Source organism: Chaetodon auriga, chromosome 8, assembly GCF_051107435.1.
Source record: "Chaetodon auriga isolate fChaAug3 chromosome 8, fChaAug3.hap1, whole genome shotgun sequence".
Lineage (NCBI taxonomy): Eukaryota > Metazoa > Chordata > Actinopteri > Chaetodontiformes > Chaetodontidae > Chaetodon > Chaetodon auriga.
In genome coordinates this window covers 26,412,657-26,431,101 of record NC_135081.1, presented here as the reverse complement: position 1 = coordinate 26,431,101, position 18,445 = coordinate 26,412,657, and the positions used below count along the sequence as shown (strand labels likewise).

At 44.1% G+C, this 18,445-nt stretch overlaps 2 protein-coding genes across 2 annotated transcripts in view; one reads left to right on the top strand and one right to left on the bottom strand.

The window, feature by feature from the left end:
• Positions 1–253: 253 nt before the first annotated feature.
• On the top strand, positions 254–15,225 carry tmod4 (tropomodulin 4 (muscle)). The gene is made up of 10 exons (XM_076736807.1): positions 254–485; positions 7,169–7,347; positions 8,024–8,180; positions 9,315–9,434; positions 12,824–12,916; positions 13,448–13,578; positions 13,758–13,865; positions 14,092–14,235; positions 14,416–14,560; positions 14,816–15,225. The coding sequence occupies exons 2-10, from the start codon at positions 7,246–7,248 to the stop codon at positions 14,836–14,838; spliced, it is 1,023 nt and encodes a 340-aa protein (XP_076592922.1). The 5' UTR covers positions 254–485; positions 7,169–7,245; the 3' UTR covers positions 14,839–15,225.
• Positions 15,199–18,445, bottom strand: part of scnm1 (sodium channel modifier 1) — a 4,641-nt gene continuing 1,394 nt past the window's right edge. Inside the window, exons 5-8 of the mRNA XM_076736808.1 lie at positions 18,299–18,399; positions 18,097–18,209; positions 17,894–18,005; positions 15,199–17,324 (exon numbers count right to left, since the gene is read on the bottom strand). Coding sequence (XP_076592923.1) covers positions 17,222–17,324; positions 17,894–18,005; positions 18,097–18,209; positions 18,299–18,399 — 429 coding nt within the window. The 3' untranslated portion in view covers positions 15,199–17,221. The remainder of the gene's footprint in view (positions 17,325–17,893; positions 18,006–18,096; positions 18,210–18,298; positions 18,400–18,445) is intronic.

Sequence of the window (18,445 nt, the reverse complement as noted above, 5' to 3'; positions counted from 1 at the left end):
ACCAATAACAATTAAAGTAAAACCACTTTAGGGGAAAACAGCAGATGTGCAGTTTGAAAAAGAGGCGTCGCATTTCAAAGGTTCAACCACCAGATGTCAGCCTTCGTCCTTCTGTCTGCCTGCGCTACAGTTTTAATTGAATGACTAACGAGCATGAGTTCATGGCCCACTTCTCTCTCTCTCTCTCTCCCCTCTCTCTCTCTATGACTCTCTGTCACCCCCTCCTCTCTCACAGCCAAAATAATAAAATGCTGACTTCTCAAAGTGCCATCCATCAGTATGCCTGTCTCAGCATAGCAGCCCCGACACATTGGGGTGGGGGGGGTGGGGGGGGTTGAGAGAGAGAGAGAGAGAGAGAGAGAGAGAGAGAGAGAGAGAGAGAGAGAGAGAGAGGAGGGGGGGAGAAAAAAGAGAAAGTACCCTCTCTGGTTTCTAACTGCAGGCTCTGCCTTGCCGAGGGGCTTCAGCATTGAGCTTCTGTGAAGGTAGGTGTGAGGCTGCTTCCTTCTGTCTCTGCTGCTTCGTCTGTGTGTGTTTTCTGGGGGGGTCCTGCAGGCATGTTGGGGTGATCCACACTTTAATCTGTCTCTCTGGGTTGCCTGTCTGGGAGGTCTCCACTTCCTTTGCCCAGAGCTTCATGTGCGAGGCTGCGGATTGTGTCTGGAGTGGGAAAAGCTGCAGGATGAATGGATCAGATGTTTCTGTGCAGAAGTTTGGTGACTTAATGCTCAGCTGGGTTTTCTCCACTTTGTGTCACTTTGTGGGAAGTTTGTGCAGACGGTCGGCTGAAGCACTGCCGCTCAAATGAAGCTATCAGTGCGGTATGTGGAGGGGTTAAGCCGTCCAATAGCTGTCCATCGCTCTGCAGTTAATTCGTCACAGGGGATTTGGAGATGTTGTCTCGGGGGGGTTAAGTTTGCCCTCCATCTGCATTTCCCCTCCACTTAGATCCATTAGTGTCTGACATTTGCGTGTCTGTTACTGGATTGAATTGTCTTTTGGGGACAGAAGCCTCATTAGTGGTAAACCTGACTGCAGATTCACCTTTGGAGACACACACCTGCGAACAGTCGGTCATGAAAAGCAGTTCCACTTGTCGCTGCTTCACAAGCATCTGCACCAGCGCTGTGCAGAAAACCCAAACTTTGCATTGGAGCCAAGCTGTTCTCCAGGCCTCAAAATGGTGCTCTGATACAGTCTGAAGGAGCAACCCAAGCCGGGGAGGATTCACACAGCTGGAAGTAGCTGACTTGTGAAGCTAAAATTAAGCTGAGGGCAGATTTGGAATGTTACACTTGGGCGGTAAGACGTGGAGGAGTCGACCTGCGGATGGTGACAAATCTTCTGAGCCGCCGGTGGCAGAACGGCGACTTGCAGTCGAGTCGTCTAAAAAAGAAAAACCTTTCCACTTCTGCTACCAACACGCGAAAAATAGATCCACCAGCGATAAAGCAGAGAGCAATGACTGCAAAGTTTATTTTCTGTTCTGGCACAGAAGCGGAGTGTAAATCATTTTGCAGCATTTATGAGTGTGTAACCTTTGTCACTGTGAAATATAAACCCCTGTAATGGTCTTTGACTTATAAAACACACAGTAACTCCTCACTGCTGCTTGTCTCAATGCACAACTTCAGACATGGAGCTCCATAATGGATGAGGACAATAAGAAACTGTAGGAGCTCACACGCCGTGAATCATGGTTTTACTGCATGTGTCTTCAAAGTAAGTGCCGTTTTTCCCGGAGTTCATCTCATCTGTGCCACGAAATGAAGACGCTACAGTCAGTGTGCTCTTCAGGGAACGTTTATGGAGTCACAGCAAAGTGCAGGCTGTGAAATCTCTCAATGCTTTAACTGTAGAAACATAACAGACGGTTGGAAATGGAAGGACAAACCAAAGATTTCTGACACGTGAGCTGTATGTTTGGTGATGGAGCTCAGACAGTTGAAGGTATAATCACACTCGATGCTACGATGGACAAATTGAAGCATGTGTTTCCTGTTTGATCTCCACAAACTGCTCTCACTCTCACAGGAAGTTTACAGTCAGGCATCACTATGTTTTTATGACCCACATGAGAACCGTTCCCACCTGTTTCCGAGCCAACTTTTGAAGACTAATGTGACCTTTAATGTGACCTTTAAAGGCCCTGCAAACCTAACCTGCACAGGTGTGGCTGTCTATAACAGACAAAGCACTGTGGGATTGTTAGCAGGAAGTACTGTACAGCTTCTCTTTACTCTGTTGTAGGAGTTTTTGAGGGCACTTTTGTACAGAGCGTATACATTTTACACTGATTTTATGAATAAAATGGCAGAGAGTGAAGCTGTAAAATGCAAAACAGAGTGATACACAGTAATTTTGGACACAGCACGAGTTTAAGTTGCCTCATAGACACTCAAAGATAATCTGCAAATACCTGAGAGCTAATTATTCATCAGCGGGCACACCTGTAAGGGTTTACACCATGGGAGTGTGTACCAGAGCCTTTAACTCACATTTAAGAAGTCAGTTTGGTTCATTCATCTCAGTTTTCGATCCAGTTCCAAGTTGGTAAAATGAGTGAATGAAGTGACTCAAATACCTGATTTTTTATCTATATTATGTGAATATATTTAGCATTAATTCCAGCTCTAACTTTATTTTTAACAGGATCGGATTCGATTGATCTGCATCAGGTGGATTTGATACAAATTTGGTGACATGCTGCCAAACTGCCAAAGCACCCAAAGATAACCATCAAGTGACTTTTAGCAGAACAACATTTCTAAAGGTCAGAGTGAGACTGGAGGCCTTCGTTTTCCTCATTTCACCAAACTGTCCCAGCATGACCGACAGCGTTCACACGGAGATTCACATCGTCTCTATTTCTGTACATGCAAACCTCCCTCTCACCACTGGATGAAATACGAGCCTCTCAGTCTGACTTCAGCGTTAATTTCACCCAACTCGATGTTTTAAACACATTTTAGTCGCAGATTGAGCCCTAAGGCTTCCCATGAAGTGAGGCTCCTCATTAAATCTGAATGTGTGTCTTCAATCAAGGCGTTTGTCTCAGGAGAACGCTAAAATGATTTACTTACTGTTGCGCTAATGACGACAAATTCTGCTCAGAGTTGTTAATTAGACTCACATGTAGGCAACGCGTCTCTGGATCTTAACGTGAGCAGCTTGTTCCAGGTCAGGGCTGAAGAACGGTGACTCCATGAGCTTTTTCTGGTGTTGACGCTGTCAGAGCTGTGTCACGTAGGAGGGAAAATTCAGACCTGGCACACTTTCAGATGACGTCTGAGTATTTAAAGATAATGAACAGAAGCCGTCTTTAATCAAACCCAATAAAACAGAGACATACGTTTACAACCAGGCTCAGCTCATGTCACCGCTCTCATGAAGGCGGCAACTGCAGGTGCAGGTCAGGAGATGGTCGAGATCTAAACTGGAAAAAGAAACGTCCGGAGCCAGCTGGCAGCAGCAGGTGACAGCCACCACTCCCAATTTGTTTTGGTGCATATAGAAATCCTGCTGGGACCGCCGGGGACAGATGCACATTCACAAACGTCCAGCCCGTTCGCAGTGAGGCTTCCTGGCATGTGGAACGTGCCAAATTAAATGTCAAAACAAATGAAAACAAGATGTGGGGCCCGGCTGTCCGTCCACTGAACTGAGAGACATTTTCTGTCCTCATTGTTTGAATAACTTCACTACTTTATATTTCACTGCTGATGACAAATATTCCCTCAGCATCATGAAACATTGATCTCAGACCCCCAAACCAGGGTCGGTCAGATGTGTTTCTGTGTAAAGTAAAATGTTCTTCACTTCCTTAACTGACAGGCTGCTAGTACGCAGCTGAGCCCTCACTCTTAGCTCAAGTGTCAGAAAACAGCCGTGTATTTAGCTCAACAATAAGCGAGGCTCAAAGGCTTGACTGCAGGCAAATCACATGAGCCTCGTTTGGATGGAGCCCTGCGCCGCATTCGCTTCTTAAGTCACACGCTGCTGCACGTCTGCGTTAAATACAGTGAGAAGCAAACAAAACGCACAAAATGTCTGGCCACGAGGCCCAAGAAAGGTCCACGAATGAACCCAATTTAGAAATTATAGCACGGCAAACAACCATAAAAACACAGTATTTTCATATAAATTAAGTCATTTGATGCTTTATTATAACACAGAACAGACATCAACGAACAATCAATAAAATAAAGAGTAAAATCCTTTTTTGCAGCCTTCCATCATGGGAAGGTCAGAAGTCAAACATAGAAAAGCAACCTGATGGCTGATAAAAATACATATATTATACTGCTAGTACACCATCAGAGGTATTTTTCTAATGATGAAGGCTAAATAAAGAGACTTAGAGTGTTGAAGGCGTGAAGGCTTCTGTAGTAAAACCTGTTATCCCAGATAAAAAGTCATTCTGGATAGATTTATCCTCCACCTGGTCCTTTGAGCTGCAGCCTCCTTCCTGTCATCCTCTAAATCTCCTCCATCTTCCGCAGCACTCGGCTGTGTGATCCAGTGTTTGTGTCATTGGCTTTACGCATTAGAGCTGCACGGCGTCACCGAGGAGCTGCCAGCCGTGCAGGAGCTCGTTTCAACAGGTGCTTCCATAGTTTTACTCATCAAAAGGAGAGTTTGCAGAGCTCACATGCTCTTGTCATATCTGTACCAAACTTTGCACTGGTCATGGTTTACAGTATATAAGGTGGTCTACCTGAGTGTTTTCAGTCAATATTCTAATCTAAATTGCTGTTTTCGCCTTCTTTATGGGGACAAAATGCAGGTGCCCATAATGTAAATCATTCAATTTTAGGGTAAAGACTTGGTTTAAGGTTAGGGCAAGTCTCCAGGAAATGAATGTAAGTCAATGTAATGTCTCCAAAAGTGATGGAAACACGACTGCGTGTGTGTGTGTGTGTGTGTGTGTGTGTGTGTGTGTGTGTGTGTGTGTGTGTGTGTGTGTGTGTGTGTGTGTGTGTGTCCTCTCTAATGAAGTGTAATCTGATCAGTGACTGCAAGCAGCCGTTACCTTGAGACGATCAAGGTTACGGTAGTTTGTGTGTCACTGAAGCAAAGTCACGCTGGTCGTTACTCATCCTGGACTTCGTGCTCCACTGTGTGAGTCCTGGACTCTGTTACAGAAACAGGTGAATGGATCATTCACCACAACACACAAAGTCACACAAACAAACGGCGGTAAACTGAAGAAAAAGCAATGGAGAAAACAATAAAAACAATAAAGCAGCAGCTTCCACCTGAGAACAGAATGAAGATAACACACTAGAAATATTCACTGTTAGCATCAGTTTGCAGGCTGATCAGCTTGTTAGCTAAAGAGCTGCAGCACTCATCTTAAAAACATACCTGCAAATGTCAGCACGGCTTAGTTTAAATGCTGAAGTGGTGGTCCTGTTTCTTTTACCGTCACTGCTAATAAAACACAGGCTGTCCTGCGCTTACAGGCTGCAGCCACCAGGCCGGGTTTGTTTGCATTGTGCCAGCTAACCTGTCAATCAAACACGTGCACGGTCTCATCTATTCAGAGGCTTGAAGGAGAATTCCTGACATGCATGATTCCAATGACCTTTTTTTCCCCCTCCTTTCAATAATAAAGACAAGATAAGAGATAATTTAAAATCACTGACTTAATTTCGACTGCAAAACTAATGACGACTGTGATTTGAGCTGGACTTCAGGACGTCTGTGTCACAACATTTCATGAGACACCGCAGGGCTTTTTGTCTGCTGGTGGGGGTGAAACACTTTTATGTAGCTGGAGAGGCTGTGCTGATGTAAATCCTACTGAAAAAAATAATGATACACTTAATTTAACGAACCCCTGAGCCTAAATGTGACCGTACGCTGTACCTCCTGCCGGCTCAGACGTTAATGCTTCCCGACATACAGGCAGACTGCATGAAACCACACTCTGCGACCTGATTGGTTTTCTGCTCTGGCCAAGTTGGGATGAAATTTGGACTGAAAATGAAAACATCTGACCTCATGAACCTGATAGCTGCATTACTCATACTTTGACCCAGCTGTGGTATTTCCTCGTTTGAGGGCTCTGCTGTGTGGTTTGAAGTTGCGGCTCGTCGATGTGTCACAGACTGTCCGTCCTTATGTGTGTGTTTATCCATCAGTGGGTGCAGATATGTTGCGGGTGTGTTCTCCACTGTATGAACGAGTGTCCGTCACTGATAAATAAGGGATTGCACTTTCCGCCCTCTCCTCTCTGCATTCTGCTATTCTTAGTTGCCGTGTGGTGAGCTAAGGGTTTAGAGTTACAAAGACTTCGCTCGCTCTCTTTCTTCACTTCTCTACCTCGCTCCACCGCTTCAGTGGGTGGTTATCCACCTCTTGTGTGTTTTAAGGTGAAAAGGAAGCTTATGTAAGCATGTGACCTGGAGGCCCCTGCAGCATATTTATACAGACTCTGCTGTCCTGAGTATTGCAGATGTATTATTGGAAATGCATCTATTATTATCATCATCGCGTTATTGAAGCGCTCTGGATGGGGCAGCTGATAAGCTCAATGAAGATCATGAAACATCATGTTTGGCAAGGACAGTGGTTCCCAAAATGCAGAGCAGGAGACCCCCTGTGGTCCTTGACAGGGCCCCAGGGGGTCCCCAGGTAAAAGAGGGACAAAGTGATTTAGATTTTCAACAAATAGTTCAAACACCTTTGGGCGCCCTGGTGTCCTACAGGATAACGAGCTGAAATGTTCCCTTTTTTGTTGTTTCTCTCTCATGCTGCCTGTCCAATAAAGGAGTAAAATGCCCAAAATAAGATTATTCTGAATTTGGTGCAACAACACGTTTCAAACAAGTTGGGACAGGAGCTGTTGGAACGCTCCAAAAACACCTGTTTGGAACATTCCACAGGTGAACAGGCTCATCAGTAACAGGTGAGAGAATCATGATTGGGTATGAAAGGGGCATCCTGGAAAGACTCAGTCGTTCACGAGCGAGGATGGAGCGAGGTTCACCACTTTGTGAAACATCTACTATACTGCAATAAATATGAGCTGTGTGATCATGAAGAGTGCTTTGCATGGATGAGGGGGTGGGTGCAGATTCAGTTCAGTCCTCCAGCGCAGAAGGTTTCCACATCACACCAAGGATTCCCCCTCATGTCTCTCCTCTCTCTTTCCTCCTCTCAGAGTGCCCTCTCGCCCAGGGGTGTGCAGCGGTGTGCATGAGTGAGTGTGTGTGTGCGTGAGCCGGAGCCTCAGGAGCCATGTCGGACCCCAGGGACATCGACGAGGATGCCATCCTCAAGGGCCTCAGTGCCGAGGAGCTGGATCAGCTCGAGTATGAGCTGCAGGAGATGGACCCCGAGGTACTTGGAAGCCGGATTTGTTGTAACCCACCAAGTGGTCGGCTTCTGATCACTTTCTCCAAAACAACGAGGCCTCGGTGGTCAGTTCTGGTGCCTGAGGTTCACAAGTCCTGCAGGTTTTTCTACCCCAGGTGGTCTAACCGACACCAGAGGTAGCTTCATAACTGTGAGACAGACAAAAACCTGCAGGGTACAAAACATTAAAGACGAGAGGTGCAATCCTTTCCACTTCACTGCAATGTTTTTCCTTCCTTTCCTTCCTCCCACCAGTGATTAGGTTTGTTATATACAAGAGAGCAGCATGAGAATGAGGCCAAACGATCAATTGACGAATCAATTGAAATATATCTAAATGAAGATTAGATGAAGAATTTGCAGCCAAGGTTAATGCACAGTGTAGCTGACTTATGAAAGCTGGAAGGAAGGAAAATCAGGGAAGATCTTCATTCGTGCATTGTGGGAAATGGTGCATCAAGCAAATTAAAGCTACAGTAATCAAAGACTGAAAATGTTGCACATGCACTTTGACCTCACCAGCAGATCATTTGTCTGAGACTTTGAGGATTCCTCCACTTACTCAGTCCATCCAGGCACTGAAACAACAGTAACTCCATTCTCTCATGTTCTCTGGTTTTGATGTCACATCAACATAACATCTGACCTCTTGTTCTCCCAGAATGCCATGCTGCCTGCTGGCTTACGGCAGCGTGACCAGACAAAGAAGAGTCCAACAGGTCCATTTGACCGCGAAGCCCTGCAGCAGCACTTGGAGAAGCTGGCCCTGGAGCACCAGGACAAGGAGGACCTGGTGCCCTTCACTGGGGAGAAGAAAGGTGGGGGGGCAGGCGTCCTTTGTGAGCAATTCTGATGGATCCACAGCCCACAAAATATTCAATTTAAGATGTCTAATTTTCATGCAAGACAGAAAAAATAGAAATATCTCATAATTATAAAGCACAAATTGGGACATTAGAAATTAAAGATGAAATCAACCTTTTTTTCAGAGTAATTCTTATACTGTAAACCTGTACGCAGGGCTGTACAATAAAGTTTTTGATTGCACAGTTACACATGTGAAACACAGTAAAAGCTGCTGTATGTGTCTCCATCACATGATCGCTCAACTGTTTTTTGCACTCTGTGGAAACCTTCAGCAGAGGTTACATGAATTACAGTAGATTCTGGATATAAATAGCTCTTTATGCAAAGACTTAAATCTCCATAGACTTTTTTCCTTGTCCCTCAGACAGCTGTACAGTATTGTACTGTGTGATGCACCACTGCACAGCAGCCCAGGCTCTTAGTTTCAGGTCTGTGTTGGGTTGTTGCAGCTCACTGAGTTTTGGGGCCATTTCCATCATCGTCCCACGGGCTGACATGTCCAGACCTACAGCATGAAATGATCCGGTTCAGAACATTTGTTCCTGTGCACCTCATCTAATAAAACCTGCGATGCACCAGGAATATCTCTGCTCTATCGAACGTTTTTTTTCTTTTTTTGTGATTCGCGGCTGAAACTGTTAAGATCAACGAGAACAGCTCAAAGAAATAAGATAAGAAGGCACAAACTAGGCTCCAGTGGAAAATTGAGTTTATTAGAGCCGGTCTACAAATCCGTGATAAGCCCTGGCTTACTCGTGTTTTGGGAAACATGATCCCAACAAGCTTTTACCAAAACAGAGACAAACTTACAGTTTAAAGCTTTCAGACTGAAGAAAACTCATGAAGATTTTATTTTTTTAAGTAAAAACTTTGAGAAATTTGGTTTGCAGACTGATGAAAAAATACACACAAATCATCAGATAGGACCTCAAATGGACTCCTTCTCATATTCACATCTTTCCATCTTCCATTTTTGTCTTCTCCAACTTCACTCTGCACTTCCATTTTCCTCTTTCTCATCTCTAACTGTCCCTCTGCCTTTTTCTCTGCTTTCATTTCTTGTTTTTTCTTTCTTTTATCTCCAGGAAAGGTCTTTGTGGCCAAGAAAGCAGCAGAGCTCCCGCTGCACGAGCAGGTGACTCTGGAGCCCGAGCTGGAGGAGGCTCTGAAAAACGCCACGGACGCAGAGATGTGCGATATTGCAGGTTGGCCAAACTTTATCACGATTGATTAACAGCAGCACTGTGTTTCAACATAGGCCTTTTTCCACAGCAGACAACACAGGTGTAACATACACAGTTTGAGCAAAGTTTAACAGCCTTTTTCATTTGCACAACGGAAATCTTTACTTTATAATGTTATTATGAAGGCTCCTTTTGTTTGGTCCTGTTACACGGTGATAAAACTGAAATCGTCGAAATTGTCACAGCTTCACTGTGACACTTTGATTTGATCAACTATGACCTTTTCATGGTAGACATTTTGACTTATCCGTGTAGGAAACACACATTTGGAACTAGTTCTCGTTCTCATGCCAGCGAGCCAGCATGCCCAAAACCCTGAAACTGAGAGCTCATCTAAGTGGAATGCAGCTGCTCTTAATGTTATCAGTTACACCTGCGGGTTTCCTGTCATGACATGCAAACACGCCTGCTGTGAAAAAGGTCTATTCCTCCTATGATGTCATCTGTTTGTCCTCATGCTGTTTCCCAGCAGCAGGTCCTGACATACACAGCACAGTGTGACCTCAGTGTTTCATCACGGTGCCTCTGACCCACATAGTTCTGTTAGACAGACCCAGAAATGGGAAACAATATGAAACTAACAGCAGGTTTCATATTGTTTGCCTCAACACTGAGACAGCTCAGTAGTCCCAGGTCAACAGACGAGGCCAGACATGCGATGGGGTCCAATTCACCATGCTCAGCAACACAGAAATAAATAAGCCTGGCCCCGGGCCACCAAAGGAAGGGTGGAGTAGACATGGGGATGGTAGGGGCAAAGATACTGTATCTTGCTAAACCAGGCCAGTGGGAAGCTACTGTGTTCACAGATAGAAAAGCCAGTTTTTCCGTTTCCTGAAGCTCAAAATCATTTAACTAAAGCTTAGAATCAACAGTGTGGTGAGGGAAGTATTTTGGGAGTCCTCATTAAAATATGACTTACTTTAAGATTTGTACACTGGATATTATTAATATACTGCAGGTGATGGTCTTAAAGTAACTTAATACTGGCTAAAGTATTATTCTTTGATCACCAACATTACGTGTTAGCGAACAATAGAAAGGGTAACCGTGCTGATTGGACTGCAGATGGATAACTAGCCATTTTCTAACGGACGACCGAAGATTACCGTGAAGACCATATTTGAGTGTCACTGAGGTCTGTCCCTACCAGCTGCCGTTGCTGTGTCTAAGTGGCATTTACTCAAAGTTCTTCGTTAAAACAGTGGTGCTTTCAGACAATTGTAGACTCAAGATTTTGCCATCTGAATTGTTAACTGCTGCTGGCAAATTTTAGCTGTTGTAGATAGCAGATAGCAAGCTAATTAAGCTTGTGTTAGCCTAATGATTGCTCCATTCATTGTTCTGTTTTTATTTTGAACATTAGAGGAGAAAGGACTAATGTGTTTGCCAAATGCTAATCTCAGCTAACATTCATTAAGGTTGCTGGGGTGTAAACTTTCCACCTAAGAGCAGTACAACTGCTAACATTAGCTTAACTCTGTTAGCACTGAGAACCAGCTTTCACACTGTGACAAAATAGTACTCAATGGATGTGCCAGTTGTGACCATGTCTTCAAACCCACAAACCAGCACCAGTCAGAGTACCGCACATTCATGCACACAGCACGGGCGTTTTGTGGATGGAGGATAGTTATTTCAGCCTTTAGCACACCTACTGAGGGCAGCTTTCAAAAACACCCTGCTAGCCTTTGACTCTTAAGCTAGCACCAGTCTTTGACAATGCACATTGATTGATTGATATACACAGAAAAATCAGTGTTGAATTCAGATGTGTGGTGTGTTTCATAACGGGTAAAGGAATAATGAGGAGGTCAACATGCTAATTATTATTTTAATAGTGGTGGAAACCAGGACAATCCCGAACAAACTGTGGCGTCTGGTCACGGCAGCTCATCGTAAACTGAGCTTTGTTTTATATAGAACTTGTAACCCCACAAACTATGTAACCTTGTTAGTTAATAATATGCTTCTGGTTCTTGGAAGTCACCCTCGTTTACTACTGTAGGCGCTGCTTTAGACATGCTAACAACTGTCTGTTTCCGACAGGCCTGCTGAATAAATGTGAGATGATTTTAGAAATTAGGTTAAATGAAATCACTAAACGTGTTTTCTTTGTTGAGTTTGATGATTCGAACGCTCAGAAAACCCCGCCACACTCCTCTGACAGGCCAAACAGGCGGGCAGGCATCCGGAAAGACAGAGCAGGGGAGCCTGTTTGTCCAGAGAGACCGTGGTTTTAACCCTGGATGGAGTCCAGATGAGGATTAAACCTCAGTTAGCCTCTGTCAGTCTATTGTGTGGGCTTTTTGGCAAACACACTAAAAGGGGATGAATAGCTTGGCCGACCCGCTTCGTGAGCTCAGAGGGAGAACGGTCCAACAAGTCACCCTGGTGACTTAATTTTCACGTTTTATTTATATTAACACTCTGCTATATTGAGCTTTTTAGTTATCCGCAGTCTAGTTTGTGTTGCAAAGCTACCGTGGGTTATTCTCAGGGCCAAACCGGATGATGAGGGGGTGTTTATGGTCGGTGACGCCCCCTGCCCGAGCAGGCAGCTGTCTCCCTGGCCTCCCTCTCCTCACAAGGCCCTTCCCATGGTTCCCCACACCGGGTCAGGAGGCTGGTGGGTGGGAAGGTGGAGTGAGGGTGGAAAGGAGGGGTGAGGCGGGGGTTGCTGTCACAGCAGTTGGTGTGTGACACAGTTTGGTTACAACTAGAGCAAGAGAAGCAGCAGCAGGTCTGCCCTCTCCTGGTCAGAAGAAGCAACAACAGGCCATCAGTTATCTGCTGGGTGGAGGCGAAGAATGAAAATGATGTTTTACATGTGTAGATACTGTGTGTTCTATACAGCCTGCTGCAGAAACTACAGTGGATACAAGTCTGCATGATTCACTGCAGATAATTTGTTTGGAAAGTAACAAAGTACATTTATCCAAGTACTGTACTTTTGTACAATTCTGATGTGCTTGCACTGTACTTGAGTATTGTCAGTTTGTGTCAGAAAGTTAAGGGCCCACCCGCTCACCCTGAAACTTTCCTCGGCATCCCTGGAAAGTGTGAGATTACAACCAGTGACGGAGTTTTCTGCTGAGCTGAGACAACAATATCTTTATCTCCTCAAACAGACGCACGAGAGACGAGGGAACACCTACCCGGGTCTCAGAAACGGGTCCAAATCAGAAATCTTTTATCTTTATGTGCAGCAATACACATGGAGTCATCGTGGGGGACGTCAGTGTACAACCGTGACAAAAGCACAGTCCAGGACATATGATATGATCTTTTTCACATATCACAGACGTCTTTATCTTCTGTTCAGAGTGACTGTTTTCTTGTACTTGCAGCAATCCTGGGAATGTACACGCTGATGAGCAACAAGCAGTACTATGATGCTCTGGGCACCACAGGCACGATCGCCAACACAGAGGGCATCAACAGTACGTACGACATCACTTCATACACATTTTTATCTCTTTTTTTTTTATTGAGAAATATGTTTTTAAAACTAATCTTGAGAGTCATAAGAAGATAAGTTGAAAAGGACAGATTCTTGACTTCAGAATTTTGTACTGCATTCATCATATTTTAGACTGTGTTTTATTTAAGCTACATTAAGCTGCACAAACACTGATGCACGTTGAACATTATCTTCATATTCCTCAAGTAAGGAATCATTAGTACAGGATTTGCATCATATTGTCACCAATGTAAAACATTTCAAGTGTGTGTGCTGAACAGGAACTGAGGGGAAGCTGCTGAGTATTAACTGCATGAAGGGAAAACACAAAAACCCAAAGAGCTCTTTTTGCAGCCTGAGGAGATGTTGAGGTTTTCTTATTTCTGGCACTGTGTGTGTGGCATTTAATGCAGGAAGTTTCAAAGAGAATATTTTCTTCTTACAGTCTGAACATAGTCTGTGTTACTGCAGGCACTTTGTCGCCTAAGCTGCAATGTTGTGTCTCCTGCAGGTGTAGTGAAACCAGATCCATTCAAGATCTTCCCCGATGAGCTGCCCAACCCCACCAACGTGGAGGAAACCCTGGAGAGAATCCACAACAACGACAGCAGCCTGACTGAAGTCAACCTCAACAACATCAAGGTCAGTGAGCGCGAAAAACAAGCGACCGTAACTTCAAGCAGAAGCAGCAGCACAGATTCAAATATCAGTGTCTGCATCAAGACACCAGCTACGGTGTTGCTGTATTCATCAGTTGGAGTATAACTCTTCCGAAGTAAGAACCACAGCTCGTAAAGGTGACGTCTGTGTCTGTGCTGCAGGACATTCCCATCCCAACACTGAAAGAGATCTTTGAGGCGATGAAGGGAAACTCTCACGTGGAGTTTCTGAGCATAGCTGCGACCCGAAGCAACGACCCTGTGGCCTACGTGAGTACAATATGAAATGCCACTGATGTCACACATAGATATTTAAACCTTGCAGACAGATACTTTTCTGCATCTCTGTCATTTATACCTGTCATTCCCTTAGAAGTTTTTGAACCTGCACAGAGAAGCAGCCAAATCCAGCTGCTCAAGCTTCACTGAGAAATGAAAATGTCCTCCAGATGTTAAGCAGTAAACAATCCCAATTTGTGTGTTTGTGTTGTACCAGGCATGTGCTGAGATGCTGCAGGAGAACACCAGCTTGCAGAGTCTTAATATCGAGTCAAACTTCATCACCGCAGACGGCATGATGGCGATCATTAAAGCGATGGCCAACAATGCCACACTGGTGGAGCTCAAGATTGACAACCAGGTCTGAAACACAGAACTAAGACTATAGATGTGCAGTGCATCTCACTGCAGTGACTGACAGGAGGCACATCAGTAATAAACCGTCAGATTTAATGTGTTAGACTCATCAGACTCAGTGTCACGTTCCAGAAACGGTTCAGATCTCTTTTTTAACGAGCTGTTCCTCTTCTCTCTGGCACAGAGGCAGAAGTTGGGAGACTCAGTTGAGATGGAGATCGCCTCCATGTTGGAGAACAACTCCAGCATCCTCAGATTCGGCTACCACTTCAGCCAGCAGGGTCCCCGCGCCAGAGCCGCCATGGCCATCACACGAAACAACGACATGAGTGAGAGCCGCTCTGACTGCACACTCACAAAATCTTAAAATGTAGAATTCTGGAAAGACTGGAGTGAATATTTAAGATGCACTGGGCAGGATTAGTGTGTAAAGATCCACTGATGTGAGAAGATTTAAATGTAGAGTCAAATTTTGGGGTTTAATTTTAAGGGAAATAAATGTATCTTGAGCCACCATCTTTTTTACTAATTAGTTATTCTGTGTCGTATTTCTCTTTCATCCCTTATCTTTTTTCTCGCTGCAGTTCGCCAGCAGAGATTAAGATGAAAGCAACAAGGAGCAAACAGAAGAACAACCCCTTCAGCCCCCCGGAGCCTGCAGACAGACTGCCACCAACAGCCTCGTGCCAGAGCTGAATCCTCCCAAATCAAGCCGGGTCGTCGTGCATGGTGCAACCCACCTAACATCCAATCATTTCATTTCATTTCCTGCGGCCAGCTTTTTGTAGACTGCTGAATTCATCATAAAGGCATGTATAGGTCACAAGCAAAATGTGAAGTGTCTTTTTTTTTTGTGCTTTTAGTTTAGTGCATCGCCGACATCATCCCACACAAAAGATTAACTCCTTTCATTCATGAAAACTTTTACAATGTGGTGCTATCTGTGGGAAGACAACAAACTGTAAATACTTTAAATAAACATATCTATTCAAGTATTTTTTTGGAAATTTTTGGCAAGTTTAATTCTATTGTTTCTACACTTTATCTGGATGTCAGTATTTCACATTGGATATGATTATTCTCAACAAATCTGGGTTTAAATGCACCAAATCAGCACATATTTTGGTGAATTTAAGTATCTACAGCTGAAACTGGACAGAATTATTTTCCAGAAGCTCAAATGAACATTTAATTGGGTCATATGAATCTATATTTGATCCAGTGACACTGGATATGCAGGATTTCAACCCAAAATGAGTTGTTTTACTGACTGTCAAGTGATAATATGACCCCAAGGCTGACATACACGGCAGCATTTAAGGATGAATCCTTCATGTAAAGAATCACAGCACTTTAATCCCTCAAAGTCTCTCCTGATCCTCTGACTTCCCTCAAGCACCTGTGCTATTTTTAACCCCCCCAAACCCTGATGGGAAACATAACCTGGTCCACTGGGCTTGAGTTACCTTGTTCCAAATATAAGAAGCAACTTTAAGAGGGTTGCACCCGTGAGCACCCAGAGATTTATGAACAGAAACAGCTGCTAACCTCTGAGGAGTGTGACAGCATTGCTGGGGTTCCTACACGACCTCCCCTCGTTCCTTTAACCCATTTCCTCATTCCTTTAAAGGGCTCTGACTTAATGTCAAGTTGGACAAGACCACAAAGCAAGAAGAAGAAGACAACCAATGTTTAGTTTTCTCAAAGGTCACATTTTTACAGCCACACAGGCTTCACTAACGTTTGGCATCTTAAAATGATTTAAAGTCAACGTTGCCTTGACACAGTCTATTCCGAGGGTTCGTCCTCCCTTTGATCGCCGTTTCACAGTAAAACAGGTGTATTTTTGGATTGTCATGCTGGGTGCCACGAATGCCGTGACAGACGTGTTTACCATATTGTGTTTCGTTTGTTTTTGTTTTTATTTTTTTTGCGTCAGAGGGCGACAAGTTTTAATGCTGAAAAGAGAGGCACAATTTCAAAGGTAATCAGAATTTAAATATCCAAACATTTGTTTGCAGAAGCGATTTCCAAGTGTTTACACGTCACACAGCCAAGTCTCCACAACAACTGAGAGCTATCGTCAACATGTTAAATGCCTCCTCATGTGGCGGTGACGCTGAGCTCCGAAATAATGAAGTGAGCATGCTTTCGACACATATTAGCGGTGTCATCAGAAACTAACCCACGCTAAGACCCTCCGCCCCCTCCCACTGACCCTGATGGTGTTATCCAATTTATACCAACAGTGCTGAACGAACACTTTGTGAAGAACGCTAACCGGTGGCTTCACTACCCAGATTAGCACCAATACAGGCTATCTGCTGCTGATTTGTAGTAAAGCTGACTAAGGATTAGTCCAACCAGAGCGGAGACGGAGCTCAATTGAAAGGAGCAAAATAGACAACAAAGCGTGATGGAAAATAGTCTCACGCATTCTGTAGGTTACAAGTGTTTGTTCAGCTTTTGGTGCTGCAGTCTGATCCTGAAGGCTCCATGAACAAGACGTAAGGCTGATGATGTCGGGAATAACGTGGTCCACTCAGTTTGTGATGCTGTTTAAAGTCACTTGTTCAAAAATGCTATTCTCTCTAGAAATCTTTATGTTTAAAAGCACAGCCAAAACATTTCAGAAAATTAAAATTACAAGAATTTGATATAAAAATACAAGCACATGTTTTACAGAATCAGCTGACTGGGTGAAATTACATTTTTCATTTAGCTTTTCCAGGTATAAACAGCTGCAGCTGACGATCATCAGTGAGTACAAATCTCCTTTTACAACTAAGACATGAGCTCCAAGATTACGCTGTTGCTGTAGAATCAGCTTAGGAAAACCATGGAATCCAATGGAAGGTCTATGGATGGTACAAATCTGTTTAAAAGAGTCGCTGCACGTGAAGCTCCGGCTGTTTCAAACAGCACCATGGCTCCTGAACGTACCACTGTGGTACAAACTAATCTGTGCTTTCCCACAGTTCTTTGTCCTGTCAGTGACTCGTGGGCAGTGAAGGAGGCTCCTCCTCATCGGAATCAAACTCCACATTCTCGTCCTTCACCCACTGGCCGCTCCGGTCTTGCAGCCACCCCTGACTGAGACAATGACAAAGAAAGAAAGATGAAACGCACTGAAAATCATGAGGCTGACACAAATATACTGAACTGACATCTAGTAGTTTAAATGTGTGTCTTCAGTTTAAAAGCCAAAACAAAACAAAAAACAGCTCTGTGATCAGTGATGATGTGGATGTACTCTTAATACATGCCCCCTGTATGCCCCTCACCCTAAAAGCACCAGTGTGGCCTCATGAGATCATTTGTGATTCTGAAAACAAATTTTTATTTCAGCAGTTTGCTTCATCTTTAATATTAATTTCATGAATTCAGTACTCGAAAAGCCATATCTTGGTGCATTATTAATTGAGGTAAAACAAAAGTGCAGGAAGCCTGCAGATCTGTTTTATTCCTAGGATGGTGAAGGCAGCACCCAGGCTGAATGACATTCTTACTCCAACCAATCATCAGTCCTCATGCCTAAACCTAACCAACCAACCAACCAACCAACCAACCAAGGTAATGAGTACTAGCCAATCAGAGGCAGAGTAGGGCGGGTCATGCCTTTGCCATCCTATGTATGCCCTGCACTCCACCACAGTTTGTACCTTTTCAGTTGGAGGTAGTGCTCCAGCTCGCTCCTCCTCTGGGCTGTTATTGGCTCTGCTTCCTGTGTCACTGCAGCCTGAGACCCTTTTCTGTCTTCTGATGGATGTGACCCTTTATTATGTGGACAAAACATGTCCACAGTTAAAGGACAATCATGGCTGCATTTTATTTGATTTCTGAGATTTTCTTTGATAGACTTTACCTGCTGTGCAGCTGCCAGAGCTGCTTTGTGATAAACTGTTTGAAGCTTCAGTTTTTGGACGTGCTTGTTCGTGATCAGGCCCGATGGACAGTGGTGCCTTTTCAGATTTCGTACTAAAATATGACAGATTTATGTTTAAAACTGTGTTCTTCCATTACACTTTAAAATATTTGTGGGAATATAAAAAAAACATCTCACTCACCTGGTTTTTCTATGGCAGCTGTTGTACGGTACAGTCTTCAATAAAGCGTGATGCGTAAGCTTCCGTGTTTGTGTGAGTAAAGGCGCTGAACAGGAGGGTTCCTTAAAACACAACAAAACACAGCCATGAAGTCAGGTGTTGTTTATC

Excerpts from the sequence above, each read along its gene's own strand:
- tmod4 (XM_076736807.1), top strand. The coding sequence starts at position 7,246 with ATGTCGGACCCCAGGGACATCGACGAGGATGCCATCCTCAAGGGCCTC. Across the intron at positions 13,866-14,091 it reads GCAACGACCCTGTGGCCTAC|GCATGTGCTGAGATGCTGCA; the intron begins GTGAGTACAATA and ends GTGTTGTACCAG. Across the intron at positions 14,561-14,815 it reads CACACGAAACAACGACATGA|TTCGCCAGCAGAGATTAAGA; the intron begins GTGAGAGCCGCT and ends TTCTCGCTGCAG.